Genomic DNA, 18,133 nt, shown 5'->3' on the forward strand with positions numbered 1-18,133 from the left:
TATTTCTTACTACATGTTAACTAAAATGTAGAGACTATGCTTCTGATTTCATTGCTACCATCTCCTCTTTCTAACGTCTTCTGCTGACTGTCAGAATGGAACCAAAATCCAGGCTTGTACAGTAACACCTACTGATAATGCTCCACTCTTGCCTGATAAAGCCTTAACATATTTACATTTACAGTTCTAGCTACCGGGACATCTCTGAGCCTAGGCGTGATCCCTAACTGGAATTAAACAGAAATATCAAAGATCATGACAAAGAAAAATCTGATAGAGGGTCCATAAAACAAAGATATGAGCAGGTAAGCAAACTATTATTATTTACTCAATTTCATGATAAAAGAAGTAACCAATGAAATTATCAGCAATCTATTAAAAAAAAAAAACCAAATCACACAAACACACAGCAGAAGGATGAAAGTACTTTCTTCACAGAATGCATAGTGAAATCTTACAGCCCCTATCAGAGATTTTGTGGAAGCCAAAACCATAACTAATTTAAGAACTGTGTAAACTGGTGAAGGATACTGAAAGCTCTTCTGAAACCTTATTAAGTGCTTTGAAACGGCCCTTGAATTTTAAGCTTAAATTTATTCATGAACAGTTTGTACCTATCTGCTCTAGTGCCAGCATTGTCTTTCATCTAGACTAGGTGTTCTCATGTGTTGGAATTTATCTCTACAAAATGTATCAGAGTAGGCACATCCAGTCATTCTGAATTTTTATCCACTTTCTTATTTATTTCTGTATCTTTAATTCACCTCTCAAACTTTGTTCTAAAGCCTTGCAAGTTCCTGAGGTGAAACTAAAGGGCCTGGATGACTTATTGTCATTTGTTAAACAAACATTCCAGGTTTGTGAGTCTGCCACAACTTTGTGGATCAGCCAACAATTCTTACTACCAGGCCTACGAGTGTGCATGCCAACTCTTGTGTCACTTAAAAATGGAAATCACCTAGTTTTCTTACTGAACACGTTTGGCTCAGGACTATTGTTTTCACTGCAGGTCTGCTAACTGCTGTTTCCACGTGTTCAATCTCTTATCTTTACCTCTACATTCAACATCTCCAATTGCTAAGCTCAAAGCATTTCCTCATCCCAGTCGAATTCCAAGTCATCTCCAATTTCCATGCCTTAATTCAAAGTACAAAAGGTCCTATTCTCCTTAAGCGGTCCCTAGTTTTCAACATCTAATACAAACATTTCCTATAATGTTATAGATAGCTTTACATGCTGTAAACTCACTACAATGACTGAAGTTCATTGCATATGTAAGATACCATGTAAGATAGTAATAATCTACTTAATTTATTTTTCTTATGTTTCTGTATGTGGAGAAAGGTTCAAACGCAAATAAAAACGGCACTCCTAATTAAGAGTCAAGCTTTTGGCATTATATTCCTGTGAGAGAAATTAATGTATACAGTTGTATTTTGTTTTAAGCTGGATTTTATCTGAAGCAAAGCTAACACTTGGAAGATAAGTGTCCTCCTATTTAAATGGACAAACTCGAATGGTTTTTCAAAACCAGGTCAGGTTCAAATCCAAACAACGCTTTATTCAAACAAATCCTCAACACAGAGGTTCATTTAAAAAAGGTTTCCGCCCTGATCCACTTCTCCTATATACTTCTAGAGTAAAGCTCACAGCCAGCAACATGCACACTGACAGTATTTTTCCAGTTTGCATACCTAAAAAAGGTTAGGAAATAGAAGCTATCAGAAGAGGACACAAAATTAATACACTGTCCATCGAAAAAGGGAATGCAAATGCTATATATTTAGATATATTTAGTAAACCACCTTTTACATAGCTAAACAACAGGCTGCCCCCTCCAATACTTTAAACCAATAGCTTTTATTTACCTATTATTGATACCCCCCCCCCCGCCATCACCTCATTGTGCAGCCCTCCACAAGGAAAATTTATCCACTCACCACAGACAGAGCCTCGCACTAATCTCCTTAAATGTGGTCTCTCAGGGAGGTAGCGGTATTTGCATCCAAAGATACTGAAGTCTGACGTGTGATCTCCGAAAAACCGGAGCTGGCGGTATCTCTCCCCACAACGGTAACAGAAATTAGTGTTACATTGTGAACAGGTCATGTGGTCACACCCTCCTGTTCTCTGGATGTGGATCTGTGAGAGTAGAAGAAAATAAAGAAAATATTTTTTTTACCCCCCTCCCTAAGCACACGAAAGCAGGCACTACCCCATGCAGTCCATGCATCAGATGAAAATACACCACAAGCAACCCTCTGTTTAACTCAGCATTTGCATTAATTAATACTGCAGCTGTCCTAAGACAATAATGGTTTGCTAAGGCATGTTTTAGAGCATCAAACGTGAGTTATAGTTGTTTCCAGATTTCCACTTAAGAAATGCCTTCCTACATAATTCTTCTTTGTTTAAACAGTCTTTGTTTCAGATGAGAATCTGAGTGATCTTCTGCCCTTACTGAAAACTTTTTATTAGACACATTAGCACCTAACTTTATTAAAAATAAAAGCAGCACAGTAACTATAGTTATGAACTCTGTCTGACCCCTCCACAGATGGGTTTCCCTCTTATGCCACCTGTGGCCTCACTCCCTTTGCCATTTACCATCACGAATTGATTTGGCATTTTGTAATGAACACCAGAAAGGCTCTGCTGTTAGAGCGAATGATTTGCAAAGTATGTGATTTTTTTTTTTATAAAAAAAGAAAGATTCCACAAACCACATAAAAGAATTACACCAAGCTTTCATAATGCCCGCAGTACAGCATCAAGCTGGGCTGTCTAGGTTCTACATCCATCTTTCTGATGTTCACCTGCATGAAATAACTCCATTCCCGTATCTCCACATACTCTTCTGCAAAACTGGTACATTTACCTACTTTGCACAGATTTGGTAAGGCTTGAGCTTTAGTTTATAGTTCTGAGAGTCTTAGGAGAGAGGATAGTCAACTACGACTATACAACTACTTTTACATCTTGCCAACCAAAATTACAGATAACACGGTGGTAAATACACACTTTCCCTAGCTCATAATATTGCTAAAGACCCCCTTGCCCTGTCCTGAGACCATGCTCCACAACAGAACAACAGAAAAAGTTACCTAATAATGGAGGTTGGAAGTCACCCTTGGAGATCATCTATTTTAACCCCTAGCTCCAAGCTGGGCTAACTTCAAAGTCAGATCAGGTTGCTCCAGGCCTCATCCCACCGGGTTTTAAAAATTTCCTAGTATGGATATGTCTTTGAGCAACCTGTCCCACACTTCACCACCCTCCTTGGGAATATTTTTTCCCCTCACATCCAATTGTAATTTTACTTGTTCAAATTTGCGATGAATGAATGCCTCCTGGAATTCTTATCCATATCTACATGTATTTATTTTGCAGGGAGGTATAGGTAAAGACAAGGTATCAGCACTCAGTGGCCCTGCAAGCACGAGAGATGCTGAAAGCTCAGGGACAACTGAAGCCTCCTACCTCAAGAGATGCTTGTGACTCCTGGGGTTTCTGACCTTCTTGAGAGGGTCAAGTGTGTCTGCACTCTGGTACTGATCAAGGTTCGTTTGGGATCTGAGAAATCTCCCTCACCCAAACAGCTACTGAAACTGGCACTTGATGCATGTAACAAACTGATGCTTTCCACCAGCAGTACTTTTAGTAAAAGATTCCAGGGCAGACATAGTTAAAAAGTAGCTCCAAGTACAGCTGCCAAGATCCCTGTACAAATGACAGCACTCTCCGAATTTATATTACTACACATCCAAATGCTTCTTTTAAGCACAAGAGGGGAAAGACGTTCACAAAAAAAAGAGGACTGGGCTATAAAACATTACCCTCTAGTGGGCAAATACGGGACTTGCATTCATCCCATAGAAGGGATGCAAACAGACTGACCAAGCAGTCATGCTTCCTGCCCTGAGGAAGCCTGCTGTTTGGTTCATCTGTGTCATTCCTCACCTGTATCACAGGTGCCCTGTTTTCCAGAAGCACCTGAAAAAATATCATTGCTGATGAGCTTTATAAGCTACTTGACTTCAGAACTTTCACATTTAAGCATTTACTGCAAGCAAAGTGGAAAGTAAAAAATCTACCCAGTATTATACCAACTTAAGCATGACTTCTTAAGTTATGCACTATTTTCTTCTAAAAGGGATATTGTCAGTTTGACTTTTGCTTTTACTTTCCAGGTTTCGTATGAAAAAATGTTGACCCTACTCATGGAGCCATAGTTATTTCATTTAATTTTTAAGTGATTAACTTCAACTGAAATTAAGGAATTTTAATTCTGAATTGTGGAGTCTTGCACACAGGGCCTTAGTGTATTTTAACAAATTAACTTTAAAATTTAATTCCAGTTAATTTTTCCGAGGACTGAAATTCAGACAACTACATAGAATTTTGTAATTTTAGAGATACTTTTTCTTATCTGCTGATTCAGTGACATATCTCCATCTTAAAGATGTAAATGAGGGAATTTGATCTTACGAGGCTAATGTAACTGTGGGGTTTTTTTTCTTTTTAAATTAAGACTGTTTAACTCTCCTCTATCTTCTCCAGCTTACCAGCCCAATCTGTTAAACTTACTGTCCAACCTAATGGAAGACCTTTACGAGCCTGGAGCCTACAAAAACCCTAGATGCAAACACTAATATCAAAACTACTTCACATTTCAAAAATAAATTAATTTTCTTTGGTAGTAAGAACTTCAAGGAGCTGCTGGCAATAGCTTTATACATTCTACCCTCAACACCTTTCAGAAATTCCGACCTCTTGGACTCTGCCTGACATTCTTCTGCCTACACTTTCCTAGAAGCATCCCAGCTCCTGCTGGCCAGGCACCACTCCAGTCACTCCTACATCTACTTGTTCCTGCTCTAAATCCTCCAGACATACTGTGCTCTTAAAACATAAAGAAGTTGATGTAGGATTTATTTGCTTACCGACACGTATTGCAATTACATGTATTTCATCTTCGCTTCTTCACAAAGTAGTACAAAATTTTCAGTGAATACTTATCTGCACATATATAACTGTCTTCAAAAGCTGCAAATTTGGAACAACTGGTTGTACTTGCCTATATTTTTTGTTGCAAAAAAACTTTCCCTTTTGTAGTGAGGAGAGACTTCATAAAAAAAATGAAATAATAAAAACCAAAACCATATCCGTGGGGCTTGGACTCCCTATCATACGCACGCAGACTGCCAATGCCAGATGAACTTTGCATGATTCAGTCAGGCTGCTTTCAAGCCTAAGACATGACATCTCACCAGATCAGCTTCAGCTCTGGTTCACATGGTCATGCCTCCCTCCCCTCAGGATAATCCACTAACAGATGGATTACAAATCTATAGGTTGGGAAAGCAATCACCAATGGGTCAGATATCACACAAGTGTTCCTGCTCCGTTGGCAATACCGTGGCATGCAGCAGGCAGCTGGGGGAATGCACAGGGCTGGGAATGCGGCTTGCTCTAGTTAGCTGCGGCCGTGTGGGGTTCGGTGCCTCATGACTGCAGGCTTGCATTTGTCCTCCACTCCTTCTGAAGAAACCCTGGTGCTCAGCTTTATCACTTCATATATAAGCAAGGGCTCTCCTCCCGCCAGAGATGAAAAGTAGTTGACAGAGCACCTTCAAAACCTATGTCCCAAGTTATTCGATAACGCTCGTATTAATCAGAACAGTGAATCCACAGATAAAAAGTACATACTCCTTGATTTGCACTGACATCCTTGTTTACTTAAATTTCTGCTGCTGTTTGAAGCTTTCTAAGCTAGAGCTGCTGTTTGGTGTTTCCTCATAGAATGTTGTTTTTGAAATCTGTGGTGAGGTAACACCAACATGAAGTACTTTCTTGGTTTGCTGTACTGTAAAAACACTTGTGGAAAAAAGGCATTTTGCTGTAAACATGTTGTTGCAAGAAATTTTAAAAAATAAAACCCTAAAAGAGTAGTGGGGAAAGACAAATAAGGTTACAGATTTTATGCGAAGACATCTAATAAGATGTAGCAAATTTGCACTCATTAGCCAGCTCCCTCTAGAACAGGATCAGCACTTTTTGGACAAGTCTTGCTGAAAAAAATGGTCTGTGCTGAGTTTCTCAAAATAGTGCATAATAGATTTGGAAAAGGCTCTATTAAAACCAAAAAATATGTCAAAATTAATTTAAGATATAGATTTAAAGAAGCAGCATTTTGTAATATTTCCATACCGATATATAGTCACAAAATGAATACACAATTATGTATTTTGTCTGTGTAACTTTTTTTTTTTCACTTATGTAGGCACATCTTAGAGAGACCAGGTAAATATAAGCTATTTCTATTAGGTGTGCTAAAGCTGTGTCCACCTACAGGAAAAAGGAATCAAGTTTAAGCTTATTTAACAGCGCTGCTAGTATTCACATTACAAAGGATTATGTTCTTTCAAAGCACTTACCAAAACCACTGAAAAACTTGTGAATGCTTGCCTAAGGATCTGCCTATATGCACACACACACCGTAAGAGTGCTCCCGTTTTCTCACCTGCACGCCCAGACAAGATAATAATTGTGCATTCTACTTCCCCATGGTATGGCTACTTAAAGAAAGAGTCTGTGTACGTGAGTCTGTGTGTATATATGATTACATATCTCCAGAAGATTTCTTTAAAGTATGGTCACAGTCTACACTGTAATCAGTATCACACTTTGGAAGTTACCAGTAATTTTACAAGTTATCTCAGTAAAGAAATTCTACCTCTAGTGAAGTTTCTACATTTAATTTCCGTTAGCTTCAGTTTTAGGATAAAGGTTAAATACTAATGTCTTGACATTGACAATCTATTCTTGACTCTTCCTCAATCTGTTTTTCAATTTTTGGCTGCTGCAAATTTTTAACCAAAATATGAAAAAGGTTCTTTAAATAGAATATATGCACATATCAAAATAAAATATGTTCTCACCTGAAACATAGCCTATGTGGGTCTAGAACAAGGATAAATCAAATAGTATGTTACCAACTCTGTTTGCTCTGTCACTCTTTTCTCTATTTTATTTGGAAATATGATAGCCATCTGATTCAATGTTATTTTATATAGGGGTTTTGAGAGGATGGCTGGAGAGAGAGGCAGAGAAAGTATTAGCTCCAGTCCCCCTGACCCTAAGTTGTTAACTGTTCGTATGTTTATCCCCATGTGCCCAGACACATGCTGTGTTAATGCTGTGATGAAGAATGCTGCATAAGATTTGTTTTTTGTAACTACTCAGTAACAGATTAAGGAGGAAAAGAAAAGAAAAAAAAAGAAAGAACAGTATCGCTAACCACTGGCTAAGTGGTTCTTTTGATTACTTCCTGGTTGTAGACTTGATTTAAAAACAAACAATGTGTTGATATAAACATTTTTGAGGTTGTAGGCAAGAACAACTTTCTTCACCTCTGCAGAAAAATATCAGGACTGGGGGTAGCAATACAGTTTACGAGAAGGTTGAACTCCCTCTTCGATACTCACTTATAATACCACATTACCAGAAAAGGACTTGTTAACACAAGTTCTTTTTCTGTGCTAGTTTCATAACTTTCCATACTGCCTCCCACCATGGAGGAGGTTTTATTTAATTTTGATTATGAAAAGAAACCTAAAGTCTTTTTGGAATTAATAGCCAAACTCATGCAACTTCAGGCTTCAAAATTAGTGACTTAGCCTACGTAAGTTTCAAGCATCCAGCCTTTTCTTTTGAAGACTGTAAAAACAGTTGTACATTTTGCATTTTAAATTTAAAACTTAAGGATAAACATGTCAGGGTTAGCGGTTTTAGTCCCTTTCTCTTGCCAGCTAGCAGCCCTCTTTCCCCTGCTTTTCCACATTCATACTTTTTTGGTTGGTGCATTTTCTTCTTCCTTTTTGGACAACTTATTTCAATAGCTACATCATTCACATTGTCATAAAATCTGAGTCTGGACACAAGTCAAAGAATTAAAACCAAAACATACTGCTTCCCACTCGAAAAGGAACAAAGTTTCTAAAAGGATTTTACTGTAAGACTTCCCAGGAAGTGAACATCTTTAGAACAGGTTTAAACCTATCAACTCTTACCGAACAGCAAGCTGTTAAAACTCTGTTCAAATGTCACGTGTGTGTGGCAGAAAGCGTAAACAACCAACTGCTGATTTCAGAGCTTTCAGAATTTTGCTTAGTGTTTTATAATCTTGCAATTTCAAGCTACAGCATCACAGGCATTTTTTCCCCAAGACCAAAATAAGATACTTAGTAAACCGATAAACATTCTCTTATTTGCACAGGGTGTGACAAAAGTACATTTTGGACTTTTAGAAGTAAATCTTCCCATTCAATATTTATTTCCCACCAAATGTTCTAGTTTCCTTACTTTGTCCTCTCCATTAAGTAGATGTAGAGCAATAGATAGGTTCAGGTTAGGTATTCATGTGTGACATGATCTAGGTAATCCTGCTCCGGTAGGGGGATTGGACTAGATGATCTTTCGAGGTCCCTTCCAATCCCTAACATTCTGTGATTCCCTTTCAAAAAAGAGTACAGACTCCCACCACCATGGTGCTCTCAAGGTTTTGACTTACTACAATGTCAGTAGTTGGAGATAAGTGCTGTGGAAAAAATAGTGAACAAACATAACGGCCACCTTTGTTAAGGGCAGCCGGGGCAGGGGTGTGCGGGGCTGTTGCATCTCATTTGAGTAGTGGGAAATACTTCCTATCCTGGAAGATATTAATGATGTTTTTAGGGCATGGGACTCCAGTCTGTTGAAAATTAAACTTACTTACGAGAAAGGCTTGTGAAGAACTGACATTTAATCCTAAAAAAACCTTCTGGTTTTGCCAAATTTCAAAGTTTTCCTTAGTTAACTTGTTGATAGATTACTTTCTGCCTTACTCAGAAACTCAATTCACCCAAGCTCTTCGGAAAACCTAACAAAGGGCATCATATTGCTCTAAAGCTTTACATTTCTTTAAAGCTTTATATTAGGAAAAATTTGTGCTGTAACACACATTCATTATAAGCATACATTAAAGCCTCCTCTTAGGATTTCCCTAATGTTTCTTTTACCTGCAGAGATTCTGCAGAATCAGTGCGGGCACCAGCAAGTAAAACATCTGACCTGTTTTTCCTCAATGGATCATTGACAAGAATCTGCAGAGCAAGTGTAAATTCATTTCCAATGCCGAGCAGAAGCTACAAATATTTTAAATACATATTTAAATGGTTTGAACCCACTACCTGCAAGCCAAGGGAGAGCAGCTCACCTTGCATTTTGGACACTTCTGGGCATTCCTCTGCCCGTGTTCGATTTCGTTGGCCCAGTGACGCAACAGCTTGTCTCCCTTCTTGTATTCTTTGCAGTTAACGCCTTCATGCCAGGGAGAGTGGCACTTGAAACACCAGACAAATTGGCAAGATGGACACTGGATCTGTATAAATGAGAAAACACCACACGTTTGCAAGCTGGGCGCTGACCCAACTGGAAAGCCTCTTTTAAAACCACTGCTCTTAAATTAAGAGAGTAGCTGCCCAGTAATGGTCTAACATCTTTTGAAATGTCTGTTTTAAAACACAAGAAGTTGTGGATGCTAACTTTTTCTTTTTCTTTTATTTTAAAAGAGAGAAAATAGAGAACTAATTGCTAAAGCCAGGAAAGGCCCTAGTCAAACGAAGCACAAGTAGCTTGGTTTAAGCACAGGAACTGCTGCCTCACCACGGGGCTCAAATGCCAAAAGGCAAATCCAGGAAGCTTATTCAATTGCCTCCAATATATGTGTGAGATCACCTAAAAATTAGCAGCCAGTTTTCAGTGTGGTGGATCTCAGTCTTCTAGTTATAAACTTCACTGACAAGACTACCACCAGGGAGTACCTGGTCTGTTGAAGGGGCTCTATAGAGCCCAGAATGGGTTATGAAGCTTATATTAGAAATGGTCCTGGGAAAAGAGGCCAAGAGCAAGGGTCTCAACCAAGGGCCACAACTACTACCTAGAAGTCAGGCACCTCCTTTTGCTCTTGATTGCATAAGGGTGAGCTGAGGCTGTGCCAAACAGCCCACTTGCTACAGACCACACCTAACAGCAAAAACCACAAGCCAAGCTCCTCAAATTGAGAAAGGATCTATTCTTCCTGATCCCTGGGTTTTAAATCAAATAGGTATCATTACCATCATGTCTTCCTCCAGAGCCTGGATATTTTTTTGAAAAAAGCTAACGTAGCAGCTGTGTTTGTAGAAGTAACAAATAGAGGCACATCACAAGTGCTTATCCGACAGAAGACAGGTCTCCTACCCGGATCGTGACTAAGGAAAGCAAGAACTAGAAGCCACATTAGACACAGGCATATCTAGGCTCCTGCAACATCTTCCCTTCTGCTGTGTTTTGCAGTGAAATGTGTCAGCCTGAAAGATGGGAAGGCACGCCTCTCAAGCGACTGCTGAGCCCCGTCCACCAGCTCTGGTTGCAGCCTGTGCCTGGCACTGCACTGGCTTTGTATCAGCTGATGGACAGGACCAAGGAATTCAACCAGACAAAAAAAGACTCTTTGGTTTTATCTGTGTCCAGACCTGGTTCACCACTGAACCAAGGACATGTCTGGGCTGGCCCTGCATGGTGTGGGGGTACTGTTCAGGAAACTACATCCTAGGGTGTAGTCACACGTGAAGCCCCCAAAACACATTTCCATAGTCCTCGCTCCCACCAGTTGCCGTGCCCTCTGCTCAGACACACCGACCAGTGGCGTGCTGCCTCGGCTCCAGTTAAGAGTCCAAAATAGGCCCTCTGATCTCCCTTAAGTATTTTGCTGGGGGGCAGCCAAGGTTATTATTTATATGTGCAATTCCTACATCCGTCACTACCAGCATGCTAATACAAAGCTGATCTGATCTCTGATGCACGACTGAGAAATGAAGCCATCTGCTACCCTTTATGCTATTCCTCAAGTTCTATGCACAGAGAGCGCCATTTATTTTTTTGCCTTTAATGTTTCACATTAAAAACCTAATTGACACAATGGCTCAAGCTGAGCATTTTTATGACCTTAGCTGACCCATTTTTCAGTGTTTGTCTTTAACTTCACCTGTAGAGAGCAAATGTTGGGTTTGTTTTGTTTTGTTTTTTTTTTTTTATACTGCAGCAGTATGTAACAGCCATAGCTTCATTTCTACAAAGTGATGTACCTCTGTCTGTGCAGCACTGTTTAACCAAGTATTTTACCTTTAATGGTGGACTATATGATGTGTTGCTCAATGCATCACTTCAGCTTTATGCCAATCCACATCTACAGATCAGCAAGTGAAAGAATGGGAGTTAATGGTCAAAAGAATTAATAATTTTCTTGCTACCCATAAGACAGCATTTCCCACTCCAGGATGCTTTGGCTGGGCATAAGACTAAAGTGAAAGAAAGGAAGCAGTATCAAGAAGTTGACAGATTTTCTTCTTATTACAACACATTAACATTTTAGTCAGTTACCATCTACTAGTCATTATTCTTGTAAAAAAAATATCATACGTGCACCTAAGTGTTAGATTACACTTCCCTCATAACACACAGATTCTAAGAGACTGTAATATTAAAATAGATGAAATCCTGATATCCTGTACCCAGTGCAAGTATGACTTACTGCTTTCTATAGCTACAAAGTGCCATTTTTGCCAAGGCACACAGTAAAATACCTCAGAAGAAAATTGCACTTATCACATGCTTCCTATCAATGAAATAAGTTACTGAAGACAGAGGTAGGCGGCACAAAACCAGGAAAGAACAACAAATGAAACTTGTTTGTAGGGAAACAACACATTAAAGCTGCAACGTATGGATTACAAACATTATTACTTTTTGCATGAAAACACAGTAATGTCTAAGGCCAAGATAAAGTATAAAACAAAATTAATACGAAGTATAACCAGTGCCCTCCCTCTCATTTGTTGGTCTGCTGGCCCAGATGCTAAACCAAAGGAAATACACTATCCTGCATCTCTGCTTCCCAGATGAATTCTCCTAATAAAAACAGCTTAATAAGAAAGAGGAAAATTCCCACTGTGAAGAACCTGAAGAATAGCATTTTTATTGCTACTAACCAAACTAACACAGAGCACTGTTCTATGTTTCCACAATCCTTTAGAAACCAATATGCACAAAATTGATTAGATTACTAGCAACTATCCTGCCCAATCTCTCTGTATCTCCACTCCCCCTCCCCAGCTTTGAATTTACGTTTTTCAATAATACATGTCACACTGATCTACTGCTGGGAAGACAAATTATAGCAGGCATCGGATTGTATTATTCAGTATTTGTTATGCCTCAGCCAAAGATGAAGCTTGTAGCCACAATTCTGCAACCTGAAAGCAGTTGCAGTATTCAGACATTTGAGATAGAATATTAATGTTAAAAATACAAACCCAAACTAACAGATCTAGGAAGCTGCAAGTTAAAGCTTTTTTCTTAAACAAAATGTCAACATAACTTAAAACATAAGTTTTGTGGGTTTGGGTTTTGGGTTTATTTTTTCAGTGAAAATCTGACACAAATTCATTGCAGGCTCTATCTTTCTATTATAGCTCATGCATAATTGCAAGAAATGTAGCAGCCACCAGGATATATATTTAACCTTATACACACACAGAGTGACGTCAGATTTTTCCAAATACATTACTTAGAAAGTACTGAAATACAGGATGAGGCTATAACCGCATGAACTCAGAGTAACAGCTGTTACCATGAATGGCCCTGACTAACTGAAATAAACTAGTGCAAACTGCCTACTTCATTACCAGGTTTGGAGTTCCTAGTTTCCTCTTCCACCTGCCACCCCTGACAGCACCTTCCACAAAACTGAACTAGTGAATAGTTTTTACATTTTGTACAGGCCACTTGACTTCTCTGTTGTTCAATACTGTCTGAACATATGTTAAGCAGGCAAAGAAAAGTATGTTCTTTTAAGTCCTTATGAACCTTATTTTTCTTGAAGCTAGTGGCTGCAAAACAAAAACCCTAAACCTATTCAAACTTGGATGCAGTAGGACACCAGTGTGCTTGAGAAACAGGAACACAACAGGGCAATTACAGCAGCCTTTCAGATTCTTATTCCATTCTTTCTCTGATTTTTCTGAAAGAAAAAAAGTCAAATATGATTTGGTTTATGCTTCAGTATTAGTGCATGAAATAATCATAACGAGGACACAGAAATGCTATCTACATAGAATTTAAAGCAGTAAAATATATTATAATCCAGCAAAGCAGACAAACTATATCTGAAGAAAACCCAAACATTAATCTAGTGTTTTTTCAAATATGTTTTTCCTCACACAAACATTTTTCCATTTATTTTATGACTTCCATTTCAGTCGATCAGAATTGACAGGATGGATATACACACAAACTTCTATGCCATCTGGAGGTCAGTCTCCCTTGAAATAGAAAAGATTACACAACTTCTCATACTAACCCTTTTGGTTCTCAGCTTTCTGAAACACTGACCTTTGAGGCTAACATTTTCCATTTTCTTAGCTAGCCTCTTTACTGCAAATTATTCTGACTATCATTTTCCTCACCTCCCAGGAAAAGACCTTTCAAAAGTGGTAGGTAACAGCAACACAAACCACTGCTTGATATGAGAGGACGACAGCAAAGCTGACAGCACATTAAATATATTCTGAGAGCCTGAAGCTGCAAAAAGCTTAGTGAGATTTTTTGCTGCTTAGTGGAATGCTAGCTGTATAATAGGATGGCCGAATTAATTGTGCAACTGATTACATGAATTACAATCTCTAGCTACAGCTACACAGTCACTTTATTCCAAAATAAATATGGGCTTCTGCCAAAACAGCTGCCTCCTCCTTGTCACCAACCCGTCCCCTCTCTTGTACCAGCCGAAAATAAGCAACAACAAAACAAACAATCTTCTATCTCATTGGAGCCGATCTTTGATCCAGCTCCCAGTGTGACACCAAAACATCAACATGAGCAAAAGCAAGTTGGCAGGAATGAACAGCTGGGAGCAAAGAGGGAGAGCACGGCAAAATCACCACGTCCGCAGCAGTTCAGGCTCAATGCAGATTGACATAACACGTAGCCATGAAGATACCTGCTACTCAAGGTTAAAATCTGATCCAAAAAGCGGGGAGCTGACTGCTATGAACTACACAGATCTGCTCTGTCACAGCATCTTTGCAGGTACAGATTCCTACTAGTTCTAGAGCAACGAGTTTCAGAAACTCTCGACTAGATCGAACAGAAGACAGTTTATAACAACCACACTGAAAAAACATTTACATTTCCAAAGCCAAGCACTCAAGCCCCTTTTTTATGTGATGTGTATCTCTTGACAGAAGTGAACAAGAAAACTTCACTGTGAACCTCACAGCTTGATAAGGCAGAAATAGAGTCCAAGAATCAAGAACTGCTGCTTCATAGCAGGTGGCAGGTCAAAGAACTCACATTAAAACAACACATGAAGTCCAGGGTTTAGGTGGAAAAAAAAAAAAACACAACCAAAACACCCTCACAGAACAAGCCAACATACTCACTCTTGTGAAACCCATATCTGTTCCATGCATAGGAACCGAACTACCAATTTTTCAATTTTTCCCCATTTCCTTTGCACTTTGGCACAGCAGCTTTGACCAAAGGTTTATCAGGATCTTGTCTACAACCAAGTCTTACCCTCCTAATTTAGGTCATAAGAGAGGGGGCATGGGTATTTCCTTACTTAAAGCTGGATCCATTTGTGATACAAATATTTGATAACAGGAAACTAAATATTCACACTGCTGTACTGTCCTGTCCTAAGTGGCACTAATTGGAGAAGAAAGGTTTGGATAGCAAGTTTCCCTTTTCTTCCCCTCCTTCTCTCTCAACATACATGTACCAGCTAACTTTCTAGGCTTAGCACACCAAGACTTTTATCTCAAAAATGAAAAACAGCAGAAATCTGAACTGCTGGGCTTAGATCAGTTTAGCTGACATAAAATAGCTATAGTAAGGAAAATCAATCTAATAACTTTGCTACCTCTTTAAATTTACATGTTTGTTTATAATCTTAAATAGTGTATCAAATGTTAGGAATGCCATTAATAACATTTCAAAAGTATCTGTTCAAATGTACTCTTGGATTTTACAGTGTTTCCCTGTTGCAGTGTATAGAAGAGCAAGGGTACTGGCACTGAGCCCTTGTGTGCAGTGATCCTACTGGCAGGCTTGTGCGTAGACTTTCCCCACGCATGACTCAGTTCTTCTGAAGGCAGCACTTGAAAGGTTGGTGCAGAATTCCTCTGGTGCAATTGCTGTTTATATTGCTTGCATGTGAATATGTGAATCTCCCAGTCTCCAGTCAGATGTGTCCTATGCTATATGCAGAAGAAAATAAGTCTGTACCTCCAAAGAGCCATAGTTCAAGGCATAGACAAGTTACCATTCAATCACATGAGAATCTAAGAAAACTGAGATAATAACGGTCCACAGCTACCTACGTATGTAATTACTCAGATACACAATCTTATATATGGTCTTCCTTTTAAATCTTATCTCTGCAGCAAAACTCTCTCTTGTGCTATGCTTAAAATAAGTCACTAAAACTATATCTATGCCAGAAAACAACACAGGTTCAGGGAGGAGGCTGAAGCCCTGAACTATGATCATCCATGCTGTCTGCTAGCACTTTCCTAATTGTATTTCTGACCAGCATCAACTAGACTTGTTCCAGGCAACACCTGGCCACAGCTCAAAGGACACATTTTGCCAGAGTCTGTTCCCATGAGGAGCCTTAAGCTCTGCAGATCAGAGCTACACATAATGCATCACCACAGGACCAGGGAACTGCTTCTGGCTTGCGCTGTTTCATGCATCACACAGCCTCCCATTCCTTCTGATTATCATTTGTAGGGAAGTGGTGGGAACATTTTAACTACAGCATTTTAACTCATAAAAGAGCACCGGTGGGCAGAACGACTCCTTTTGTGCCTTGAGGAACATTCTCAGAGTTGACACCCCAAGACACAACAGCTGCACCACCTGTGACCCACAGCGGTGGGACAGTAACAGCCTTTGGTGCCTTAAGGGAAGCTGCTCCGGAAGCATTACAACATGGGATCTACCCTAGATCGCAGATCCTGTCTACACCTGAGGGAATGCTAAGCGGATGGGTGAAGGAGAATGGCTGTGGGCAGAAGGAATTTCACCTGCAGTTTCAAATTTCTCCACCTCCGCATAAGATGCCAAAAATATGAAAATGTTGAGTCCAACATATTGTGGCATGTAATTCATGCACTGCAAAGATATACATCAGTAGCTCATAACTCAGTTAGCTTTACTAAGGTTTCAACTCCACTGGATATACAATCTTCTACCTTTTAATCTCCATACTGGGCTGAATCTTATGCTGTGTAATTAGGGCTATCTAAACAGTCATCTAAACTTCTACTGAGTACTGGTTTGTCCAGGAAAGGCCAGCTCAATAATGAAATTAACCACAACAAATCTAATAACCGTATGGAAAACTAACACAGAGCATGATGCTGCAGACAGAACCTTCATCTTCTGGAACCGAGATGGACCTTCAGCAGCTCAAAATTTCTAACTGTAATCTCTTGATTTTTATCTTTGATTGAAATCACAGTATAAGCAAATCTGCTACTAAAAGAAATGATAGAAAAGTGGTTTTTTTTCCATATTTCTCAAGTTCTTGGTATTGTGAGTGATCAGACTACAGTAATGTATAACCTCTGGTAAGGAACTGAAGAAATCAAAACCAAGCAGCAGGACAGACAAAAGCTCTAGTTCTAAGGAAGGAGCAAGTCAACAGCCTAATGCTGTAAATGCCCAGAAATCATTTGTTCAGAGTTTCAGGGAAAACTTATCTTTGCTGGAGATGTATGTCTAAAATTATCAGTTATAGTGATAATGTCCCTTCCCCAATCTCTTCTGATCATGACCATATTGTTTGCATGTCAGAGAGAAAACGTTCTTTAAATTGTGTGTCAGGACAAAATTACATCACCTGACAAAGAAATAAAGACTGAAGTTCAAGTGCTTGAACTGTTACAAATAACTAAGTAGTTAATCAATGATGTACTACAGATTCATAGTCCTAATCACAGCTTGCACACAGCCCTAGTGATGCAAGAAAGCTCATTTAATGCCCACCAAATGCTGTCCTACTTTTGCGGCGCGATCCATCCCACGGCCCTGGCAAGCATGCTCACTTTGTATTTGTTCTCCAATTTGGCAGGGGTAGGAATGTGGCCTCTCCTCTGGAAAGTTGTAAAGTGCTTGCACTGAGGACATGGCTTGGTGCTGGAGTCAATGCGGCTGAGTTCCAGGAAATATTTATACTTGATGATGTCGTCGTGGGGCAGGTTATAGAGGACAGTCGTTTCATCCAGGTGTTCGCTGCACTCTGTGATTGGGCATTTTATATCCGCTTGTCCCAGTTGCACCTGCATATGAAAAAACCCAGAAGAGCTATATGACCTTTTGCTTGGAAAAGGTAAGTAAGCATCTATGAATTTTGTGAGGAAATTTCAAGTACTGTAACTTAAATTAAAATTAACTTAAATTAAAATTCTTTTGATTTAGTCCAAGCACACTGCATTTTTTCCAGAGAGTACTTTCAAATCCAAACAGAAAAGCTAATTACCCTTATGACAACTGCAGTTATTAAATATATAGTCTCAGTGTACATACCATGTCTGCATACTCCATGAAACTAAAACATGAGTCCTAACTAGCATCACCCACCCAGCACTCCATGCTTTGTGTCTAATGGTCAGCGCTCCACTATCATGACTCATACAGGCTGTAAGAAAGCAGCAGTGGAAACATCTGTATACTGTTTCACTGCAAAATGTGCTGGGAATCACATCACGTAGAAATAAAAGTCAGTTTAGGATTGTCAGAGTCCAGCAGCTCTGACTCGGTGCTGGCCTTCAGCTGGTTCCTGCTCAGCCAGCTCAGTGCCTCTGCAGTCTGCTTCCAAGAAGCTCCTTATATGCCACACTGCATACGTAGAAAGTGTTAGCTGAGCCTGGGGCTGCCCAAGCTAATAAATTTTCCCAGAACTCAGTTAGAATTTAAAAACAAACTCCAAAACCCCCCAAAAATGCAAAAAAAAAAAACCCAACCCAAAACCACCCTTAAAAAA

At 39.4% G+C, this 18,133-nt stretch overlaps 1 protein-coding gene across 1 annotated transcript in view; it reads right to left on the minus strand.

The window, feature by feature from the left end:
* RNF217 (ring finger protein 217) overlaps window positions 1–18,133 on the minus strand; it is a 63,998-nt gene that overhangs the window by 8,265 nt on the left and 37,600 nt on the right. The window contains exons 2-4 of the mRNA XM_068405208.1: window positions 17,196–17,429; window positions 9,257–9,421; window positions 1,941–2,142 (exon numbers count right to left, since the gene is read on the minus strand). Coding sequence (XP_068261309.1) covers window positions 1,941–2,142; window positions 9,257–9,421; window positions 17,196–17,429 — 601 coding nt within the window. The remainder of the gene's footprint in view (window positions 1–1,940; window positions 2,143–9,256; window positions 9,422–17,195; window positions 17,430–18,133) is intronic.

Source organism: Nyctibius grandis, chromosome 1 (genome assembly GCF_013368605.1).
Source record: "Nyctibius grandis isolate bNycGra1 chromosome 1, bNycGra1.pri, whole genome shotgun sequence".
In the NCBI taxonomy this organism is placed as follows: domain Eukaryota; kingdom Metazoa; phylum Chordata; class Aves; order Nyctibiiformes; family Nyctibiidae; genus Nyctibius; species Nyctibius grandis.